At 38.4% G+C, this 10544-nt stretch overlaps 2 protein-coding genes across 2 annotated transcripts; one reads left to right on the forward strand and one right to left on the reverse strand.

Annotated features, from left to right (window-relative positions):
* The first annotated feature begins 481 nt into the window (after positions 1–481).
* LOC139783551 (uncharacterized) lies at positions 482–3277 on the forward strand. The gene is made up of 8 exons (XM_071722721.1): positions 482–531; positions 810–974; positions 1562–1770; positions 1872–2016; positions 2105–2326; positions 2413–2599; positions 2680–2855; positions 2967–3277. The coding sequence occupies exons 2-8, from the start codon at positions 860–862 to the stop codon at positions 3170–3172; spliced, it is 1260 nt and encodes a 419-aa protein (XP_071578822.1). The 5' UTR covers positions 482–531; positions 810–859; the 3' UTR covers positions 3173–3277.
* A 1466-nt stretch (positions 3278–4743) lies between these two features.
* Positions 4744–10233, reverse strand: LOC139783549 (uncharacterized). Its single transcript, XM_071722719.1, has 2 exons — positions 9006–10233; positions 4744–8948 (listed from the first exon to the last, which is right to left on the reverse strand). Exons 1-2 carry the CDS (start codon positions 10231–10233, stop codon positions 4744–4746), a joined length of 5433 nt encoding a protein of 1810 aa, XP_071578820.1.
* Between the last annotated feature and the right edge of the window lie 311 nt (positions 10234–10544).

Below are 10544 nucleotides of genomic sequence, written 5' to 3' on the forward strand. Positions count from 1 at the left end.
CAGTATATGCAAGTACCAAGTCCCTGAGGTGCATTTCGACGTTTTGTTAAATTGGTATTATTTTGATCAGCTGCTGGCTGGGTTTCCTACCTACTGCTGTTCAATATTCTACGCTGGACAAGGTATACGTGACAGGTATGCTTTATTCAACACACATAAATTACGTGATATTCTTTAATATTTTGTACAACTTTTCATATAACTATTTTGATCAAAAGCTTCAAGTTATCTTTGGTTGCAAAACCGTATAGCAAAGATACTCGATGCCAAAAGATGTAGAGATATAGGCAGTGATGGTAGATTTAAGCCACGAGACATAGTGTTTTTCCCACTCCACTTACGCACAGAAAGACGCTCTGGCTATTCGTGCAGCGTAGTCGTCACACGAATAAACAGAGCGTCTTTGTGTGCGCAAGTGGAAGGAGGAAAATGCCGTGACTCGCGGCTATATCACTGGACTTATATAATAATTAAAACGTTTTAGCATTAAATATCTTATGTGATATACATCAGTTAATTCCGCAACCTACGGTAACTTCTAAATTGTCAGCATAACAGTTTCACGAGTTATTTAACAAAATTCTTTTCCTATTTGTCATTGCCTGCATTTTTTGATATAAAAATTAATTATAGATATATTTTTTGAACATTTAAATTTAATTTCTTATATTTGTAATTGTACAAACAATTTACATCTATAGCGTTTTTTAATATGAAATGAATAAAAGATCAATCATCTGTTTTATGACATATCTGTAATCCTCTGTCTTATAAAAATAATAATACATAAAACTGTTTTTATTCCTCAGAATCGCGAGTTCCAAGTTTTCCAACTGTATTTCGACGGTGCCTTTGTTGAATGAAGTCAACGCTACTAATTGTAAGTTCCAAATTGCTATTTTTGATCAGCTACTGGCTGGGTTTCCTACCTACTGCTGTTCAACATTCTACGCTGAACAAGATTTACGTGACAGGTAAGCTTTATTGAACACATAAATTTTAAATTTTTTCAACTTTTTTCCAAACTTAAAAGTGTTTTTTTATATGAAAAGGAATACATATTACTTGGGTTCAGTTATAGGTCATGCAATATAAATATTTTTGTGATATAATAATTTTGTTAAGAATATTTAAAGCTACTAGTACTTGAGTTGGTATAAATTACGTGATATTTTTTAATATTTTGTATTTTGAATTGGAACTACTCAAAGTGTTCGAAATCGCGAATGCTCTTGCATATTCTTATTCTTAATTAACCGACGGTGTCATGAGTCACGGCGTAAGTGTAACACGATATTTATTCAGAGGGTCGCCGCTTGTTTGTGTCGCGCTCACGTCATAAGAATTATTCTCCGTACGATCGAGTCACTCTAAGGCTGCGGTCACATGATGCGTCATGCGTGATGCGGGATAGGCGTCCGTCATAGCAACAACCAATCAGAGCTATCCCGCATAACGCATCCCGCACCGGCCACCGCGATAAACTGCGTATAATAATTGCGCCATATTGCCATTAGTGAAGCATATTTGGCTATTTGGTTGTGATATTATATCTCGACAGAGAGAGATCTTGGAGAGAGATCAGAAAAAAAGACTGAAGGAAAAAGACCAGGAAAAAAGATTGAAGAAGAAAAAGAAGCCATCAGTGGGGCGAATTGCGAAGCGAACAACTGTGATTTCAGGTTATTTAATAACCTCGTGTATCCTTTATTTTTTGATCTGCAGATCATACATAGCAAGTTGTCTTCATTTTGTACTGAAATGGAAACGGTAAGCACAAACTTTTATACAAATATCAATATGTAAAAATGTTTAAAAAAATTGTTTTGCATTGATCGCACAATATATTTGTAATTTTTTTCTGTTATTAGGTACACGTGGATTATTACGAGTGCATGCAATGCAAATTTTTTCTTCCAAAGCAGAATTTCGATTATTTTACCCACTCATGCTTTGCAGATATAGATGTGAGTAAGGAGGGCTTATACGTCAATAAATCGAATCAATTATTTAAGTGTGAGTATATAAATTTAATTTCTGTTATTGAATAAGTTTCATTTCTGCATTAATGATTAATAAAATAAATTTGTTATTGTACGTGTAGTAAAAATCAATACACAGATGCAAGAAGCAGAAGAAAATGAAATTGCATCAACTGCAAAGAAGAGAAGAGGAAAAGAGGATAAAAATTGGTTTGATTCAGATGAAATTTTAATAGAAGCAGTGCGAAACAGACCTTGCCTGTGGAATCATATGATTCCAGTAAAACGTAGAAGTTCCTTAAATATAAAAGATGCATGGGAGGAAGTGAGAAACGAATTGAACAGTAATGTTATATTTATATTAATATATTATTGAATTTAAAATATTAACAATGTATGCAATATTACAGAGAACATTATTTTGTTTTAGATAACTTCAAAATTGAAGAAATCAAAAAACGTTGGAGGAATCTAAGAGATTGCTTCATGAAAGCTAAAAGAAAAAATGCAGCATATATCCCTAGCGGTTCTGCAGCACAATCCCTCGAAAAAAGCAAAGACGGATTTCGTTTATACGAACAAATGACATTTTTAAATGACTGCATAAATACTAGACCGTATGTATAAAATTTTAATTAAATTTAAAAACTTATTAGATCTATTAATAATTTATGAATAAATTTATTTTGTTTTACAGTTCTACAAGTAATGTTTCGGACCATGTAGATGATTCGCACGCAAATGACGGTATTTTGTTAGATGAAAACCTAGAAGATGCTTCCTGTTCCATGAGTATTGTCAATGATGACACAAACAGTACTACATTGGAGTCAGGTGTTAACAGAAGTGATAACGGCTGCAGAGGCACTAAACGTAAGTAGATTGTATTAATAATTTATGTGGAAAATTTTAAATTAGTTTATATGATTGGTGAAAAATGTAACATTGAAGGAATATTTAAATAATATATTTTTCGTGTTTTAGGACGGAAAGATCTCTCGACTGATGGAAGCTTTCAGAAGGATTTGTTAAAAATATCTCATACTAACAAACCCCCAGACGGTATTGACGGTTTTCTATTGCAACTGGGCGACATTTTAAGGCGACTGCCCTATAAAAATCGAAGAGTTATCCAAAACAAGATTTTGAATGACGTTTTTCAAGCAGAAGAGGAAGCAGGCCTTTTATAAAAAAATAGTTTATTTTATGCCATTACTTATGCTATATATTATTACTTATTCCATGTGTTATATTATTACTTACGCCATATATTATATTATTACTTATGTCACATACTTTACGTCTCAGTTATTGAGTTTAACCCTTAAATGCCACCCGGGGTCCAGCGGACCCCAGACCCTTTAGAATGATATATTTTCAAATGTTCCCGCCAAATATGGAGCTCATATTTATTTATTTATTATTTTTTATTTTTTTGATTTTGGAGCCAACATTTTAACTGTTGGCGATCTTAATTTTTTATACTATGTTGAAATTGAAATTTTAACAATATAAGCATTTTATTCTCTTTTCTAAGCCTTGAACAACATTGAAAATAATTTTCATAACTAAATATCAAAAAACCAATAAGTAAGGAGACATTTTTCATGCTGGGGTCTTTTAGACCCCATGTGTCATTTACGAGATTCTTGAGAGGTGTGGCATTTAAGGGTTAAATGTTTATGTTAAATAAATTTATAAAACATTTACATTAAAAATAAAATTCATTTATTGAAAAAGTTTTTACATTTTTTCTGTGCAATAGAACGCTTGAATTTCAAAAATGTGATTCAGTTAATTGAAACATTAACAAACATACGTTGTTTATTGATTTTAACTATTCAAAAGTCATTATTTGCAGCTTTATTCCACTGCCATTCTACAGCACCTTCGTTAAAAAAATATTCAGCAAATCTATCCCGGAAAATATTACCTAAATTTTTTTCTGAAGTTACTTGGTCATTAGTGCTGTTTATTATATTTGGTCTAACATACGATTCAAGTTCTTGGTCGTATTCATTATACTGCAAATAACGTCTCTGGTGACGTGGTTTTTAAAGTTCCCGTGTAATAATGAAATTGTGTAGGCAGATTGTAGCCAATACTATTTTTTCGGCCCTTGAAACATAAGTATTTATTGGCCGTCTGAAAATTCGCCATCGTGCTGCCAAAATTCCATAAGCACTTTCAACCACTCTTTTTGCTCAAACGATAGTTAAAAACTTTCTTTTTTAAATCAAGGTTTAAACTTCTTGGGTAAGGGCGCATCAAATATTTGGAAAGAGGATATGCTTCATCAGCAACTAAAGTATATGGTAGTCTCCTTCCACCAACTTCTGCAGTTGGAGGTATATTGAAAGTATTAGTTTCTAGCCCATATTTTATAGGACTATTCGCAAATATTCCTTCGTCACTACAACGACCTTCTTTTCCAACATCTACTAGAATAAAGCGACAGTGGGTGTTTGGGATTGCAAAGATAACTCGATACTTTTCAATGTACGTCTTTACTCAGAGACAGTTTACACTCGACTCGTCGACATCGGCGTCGTCACACTCAACAAAAAACGATCGCGCGCGCTGAGCTCGCACCTATCACGTGAAAGGGCGTCGTCCGACCGGAGCGCTCTTATCCCTAGCGTCGCGGGTTTTACGAATCGGAATTATACATTATGGTGTGTTCTTATAAAACTAGTAAAAGAAATAAATGTTCGATGGAAGCTCTAACCTTGGCTCTAACATACCGCCCACCAAGATTAGTCTACTGATCTTCTTTATATACTGTATCGCTTATAGGTAGTTTACAAAGTTTAGCTATCGCGCGTTTAGAGATACCAGTGGCCGTGCGTACGCTCGCGACCCGCACCAAGTTGTCTTTGCCAGGGTGAACCTCGACCACGCGACCAATTTTCCACCTCAAGGGAGGGAGGTTTTCTTCCTTTAATAGTACAAGATCATTGATTTTCAAGTTTTCCTGTCGCGTTCTCCATTTAACACGACTTTGAAGATTGGCCACATACTCGGCCGCCCACCGTTTCCAAAAGTCTTGGACGGAACGCTGAATCAATTCCCATCTGTGTAGACGATTGATATTCACGTCCGTTAAGTCATCTTCGGGAAGACTGTTCAAGGGTCCTCCAACGAGGAAATGTCCTGGCGTCAAAGGTTGCAAATCAGACGGATCTGATGACAAAGGCGATAGCGGCCTCGAATTTAAACAAGCCTCAATCTGCACTAGTACCGTAGTCAGCTCTTCAAAGGTAAATAAGGTATTACCCATCACTCGCTTTAAATGGTATTTACAGGATTTTACTCCTGCTTCCCATAAGCCACCTAGGTGTGGTGAATATGGAGGAATAAAGCACCATTCAATGCCTTTTTCTTGTAAAGCGTCACCGACGGATCCCTTTATTGAAGTCTGAATAAAGGTATAAAGTTCCTCCAATTCTCGTTTAGCACCCACAAAATTCGTAGCGTTGTCACTGCAAATTTTGCTGGGTAATCCTCGTCGCCCGATAAATCTGCGTAAAGCTGCCAAAAACGCTGCGGTTGATAACTCGCTTGTTGCCTCTAGATGAATAGCTTTTGTGGCAAAACATATAAATAAGACCACGTAAGATTTACATGTCTTCCGACCACGTCCCTTGTTGACAAGCGTGATGATTGGACCAGCAAAATCAACACCGGTTATAGAGAATGCTCGGGTAGGTCTGATTCGGTCACCAGGTAATGATCCCATTGCTTGAGTCAATCCCTTTGGATTGTTCCTGACGCACCAGACGCACGAACGACAGACTTGACGTATCAAATTTCTTGCGTTTAATGGCCAATATTGCTGACGTATTGTAGCTAATAGCAATTGCTGACTAGCATGTAGCAGAGTACGGTGCACTCTCTCAATTAGCAAGCGTGTGATTTTACATTGCGCGGAGAGCAAAATCGGATGTTTCCTTTGGAAGTTCCAAGGAGCCTCTTGAAGGCGACCGCCTACCCTGATGAGGCCCTCTTCATCCTGGAAAACTTGCAGTTGTTGCAACTGACTCGATCGATGCAGTTCACGTTTATCTTGCAGACTTTTCAAATCCTCTTGGAAGTACATACGTTGAGAATATTTGATTATCTCGCGTTTGGCTAGGTTCAACTCTCCCAGAGTTAATCTGGTTAGGATTCTATCCTTGCGTTTCTTGCGGCAATTGAATATGAACCTAAAGCAGTAGGCAAGTGATCGCTCGATTTTCGTCAATGTCGAACAATCCCTGACGAGTTTGTGGATGACATCATCTGATGCGGATGATTGATGTGTATGCAGATGGCAAACTTGTGACTCTTTCCTGGACTCATTTTCGGCGTCATAGAGTTCTTCTTCGGTAAGCTCTCGGTTGTGCTCTTCATTCTTCTCCAATTGATGTATATCAGATAGCCATTTTGGGCCGTTCCACCACAGGTGATTGTCCTTGAGTTGTGCAGGAGTGGCTCCTCGCGATATTAGATCTGCAGGATTCTCCGACCCCTTGACGTGTTTCCAATTGGTCGCGGGTAAAATCTCGACGATTTCATTTACGCGATTATATACGAAAGGCTTCCAACGTGCTATGTTGCCACGAAGCCAGTACAGCACGACCTTAGAATCTGTCCGCGCGCATATTTCGTCAATTTTTATGCGAATCGCTCGTTTTACACTCGCTATTAATTTCGCTAACAACGATGCGCTACATAATTCTAACCTAGATATCGTCTGCCTTTTTAAAGGAGTGACTCTAGCCTTCGAACATAATAGTTTGATCGTTATTTCGCCGGTAGTCTCGTTTATCGATTGTATATAGATACATGCGCCATATGCTTTTTCGGATGCATCGCAAAAGCCTTGAATCACAAATCGACTAGCTTTTTGTGTACTAATGACTATTCGAGGTATTCGCAACATATTCACCTCTTTCAAGTTCTCTTGGAAACTCTTCCACTCATTCTTGAACACTTCTGGAAGTGGATCATCCCAGTCCACCTTGGTTTTCCAAAGCTCTTGCATTAAAATCTTAGCTACTGTTAATACAGGACCGATTAAGCCTAGTGGGTCAAACAACTTGCTAATCGCAGATAATATTTCACGCTTTGTGGATGCACGTTCTATTATTGGCGTTGTAAACTGAAATTCGTCTAAAGCAGTATTCCATTCAAGACCTAACGTTCTAATGACATCGTTCGCGTCAATATTCAAATTCAAACTAGACTCTCGCAACTCTATAGGTATTTCTATCAAGACATCTTCTGAATTGGAGCACCACTTATGTGCCGTGAATCCGCCTTCTTGCAATAGAAGAGTTAATTGCTTTTGTAAAATACGCGCCTCCTCAATAGTATTCGCTCCAGAAATTACATCATCGACGTATGTATTCTCTAACAATGTAAGTGACGCAAGGGGATAACGCTTGATACCTTCCTTTGCCAATTGTATCAGACTTTTAATCGCTAAAAATGCTGCGCAAGCTTCTCCGTATGTAACGGTGTTTAAACGATATGCCTTTATGATCTCTTCACAAGAAAATCGCCATAAAATGCGTTGAAAATCGCGATCGTCTTCGTGAACTAATACTTGGCGATACATTTTTTGTAGATCCGCCGTTAAAGCTATTATGTAGAATCGAAATCGTATAATTATATCGATTAAATTGTCTTGCATTACAGGCCCAACAAAAAGCGCATCGTTTAGCGACACACCTCTATTGTTTTTAGCGGAAGCATTAAATACAACGCGCAATTTAGTGCTGCTGCTAGACTCTTTTAATACCCCGTGGTGAGGCAGATAAACTACGTTCTCTAAATTATCAAGCGAATCGTCTACTATCGACATGTGTCCTAAGTCTACATATTCTCGCATAAATTTAGTGTAACGTTCGCGCATTACTTCGTTGCCTTTAAGCATGCGTTCCAATTGATTTAATCTTTTGAGAGCTATCTCTCTATTGTTACCGATAGGCATGTTTACATCGCGGAATGGCAATCTTACAATAAATCTACCATCTTCAGCTCGCGTAGTAGTTTGTTCGAAATATTGCTCGCATTTCTTATCATCGATCGATAGCACTCGTGTATTGTCATTGTCATAATGTTCTAATTTCCAGAATTTTTCCAGATTTTCGTTTAGTACTTCGCAAGATTTTAATGAACAAATCAGTGAGCTCACCGCGTTTTGCTCCAAATTTAAGCCTTCGTTTGATGGCATTGATCCTGCTACTATCCATCCGAATTTAGTGTTCTGCAAAATTAATTGATCTTTGAGCTCTATTTTACCCGTCTCTAACAAGTCAAAGAAGAATTCCGCTCCAATCAGCATGTCTATCGGACCGATTTTATTAAACTCGAAATCAGCCAACTCGATATTGCTAGGTATTTCTAGTTTGTCCCGTGGTATTGTTGTCGATGGCAAGTTTTTCGTGATTTTGGGGACAATTAAACATTGTGCGTTGATCTGGAAATTGGAACACCTTGACTTGATATGAACATCGCAAATATAATGAACTTTATTTTCTATCTCGTTTAGACCGGTAACGATCTCCGCAACTTCTTGTCGCTTTAACGCTAACTTATTGCACGCTGCTTGAGTAATAAAATTTGCTTCGCTCGCACTATCGAGAAGCACGCGAATCAATGCTTTCGAACCATTACGCTGAATCGTTTCTACTATTGCAGTAGCCATAAGAACTCGACGTCTTTTGACATTGCTTGAAGCGTGATGAACCGCTACATTGCTGATTGATTGATTGCTGTTCGATTCGCCTTGAGTTTCTGTACCTTCTGAATTTGTCTTGACCTTGTTACCTTGCGGTTGGTGACATAGCGTATTGTGTTTCTCGGCACATTTTCTACAAGGACCTCTCTTGCACGTTTTGACATAGTGGTCGTCTTTCAGGCAATTTATACACAACTTTAATCGTCTGACCTCCTTGATGCGATCGGATACTGGCAATTCTAGAAATTTCTCACAGAAATATATGTAGTGAGCTCCATTGCAAAAATAGCACTTACCTGAATTCAAAGAAGCGGTTAGAGACGCTGTCTTTTGATTGGCAGCACCCTTATTTAAGGAATGCGGTTTCGAAAATGTCGCAGAGGATCCCTTGCCGCGCTGCTCATTTTCCTTTTGTTTCTCGCTTTTATCGACTGAGCGTGACTCGATACGCTCTAGAGTTTGGCACCTTTTTCTCAAAAATTCCAACATGTCGATCAATTTCACGCCTTCATTCGACTCTATTTCTTCCTCCCATGCTCGAAGAGTTCTTACGTCGAATCTAGTTTCCATCATGTGCATGATAAGTTCGTCCCATGTATCGGTAGGTGAACCTAAAACCTTTAACATACGCATATGCCTGGAAGTATAGTCAATTAATTCTCGTAGTGCCCTTGCGGACTCCTTCGTTATTGTTGGCATTGAAAATAAACATTGAATATGTTTTTTCTTAAGCGACCTTGGATCGTCGTATCGCTGTTGCAATAATTCCCATGCGGCTATGTAATTTTGATCGGTTAATTCAATTGACTCGATAATCTTTGCGGCGTCGCCCGAAATTGACGAAACCAAGTATTGAAATTTCTCGATACTAGACAAATGCGGCTTGTCATGTATAATTGAACGAAAACTATCTGCAAAACATTTCCATTCTTCGATTTTTCCATCGAAACGCGGAAGCGTAATAGTGGGCAACTTAACCCTAGTATCTATGTTGACAGGTGTCGCGGCGTTAGCTACACGATTGAGAATTTCCGTTTGGCGCGAAAGAATGGCCGTTAGCGTTTCGTTTTCTACCGGTGTCGGTGTCATGGCCGATGCATTGTCTTGCGCACCGCGCCCCATACGTTGCATCAGCTCGGTTTGCTGCTGCAATATTTGCGTGATCGCGTCCGTATTCTGCGATGCAGCGCCTTCCGTAGAAGTCTGCTTTATGAATCGTTTTAATATAGCTTTTACCTCGAAATATTTCCCCTCGAAGAGTTCTTCCTCCGCTATATCGTCTGCGGTGAGCCCTCCTAGGTTCTCTAGCAACTGCTTTTGAATGTTCTCGAAACCATTATATATCTCCTCTAATTTTTCTAGTCTCGTCTCAGCTTGCTCCTTGTCAAAGCCAACGTCGTCCTCGTTGGCCGCTTGCAATGCTTCTTTCCTCAGTCTCGTTAACTTAGATTTCGTATAGCCTCGTGCTTTGCGTAAATTGCCAATGCCCTCTGACATTGTTGTTCCCGTGTCTTGATGACTCATTTTACTCGTTAAACTCGTTTGCTAAATACGTGGATCTTGTGATCCGGCTCGAAGGACCAATGTTTGGGATTGCAAAGATAACTCGATACTTTTCAATGTACGTCTTTACTCAGAGACAGTTTACACTCGACTCGTCGACATCGGCGTCGTCACACTCAACAAAAAACGATCGCGCGCGCTGAGCTCGCACCTATCACGTGAAAGGGCGTCGTCCGACCGGAGCGCTCTTATCCCTAGCGTCGCGGGTTTTACGAATCGGAATTATACATTATGGTGTGTTCTTATAAAACTAGTAAAAGAAATAAATGTTC

Source organism: Temnothorax nylanderi, unplaced genomic scaffold (assembly GCF_030848795.1).
Source record: "Temnothorax nylanderi isolate EJ_2023f unplaced genomic scaffold, tnyl_v1.0 TNYL_tig0513_pilon, whole genome shotgun sequence".
In the NCBI taxonomy this organism is placed as follows: domain Eukaryota; kingdom Metazoa; phylum Arthropoda; class Insecta; order Hymenoptera; family Formicidae; genus Temnothorax; species Temnothorax nylanderi.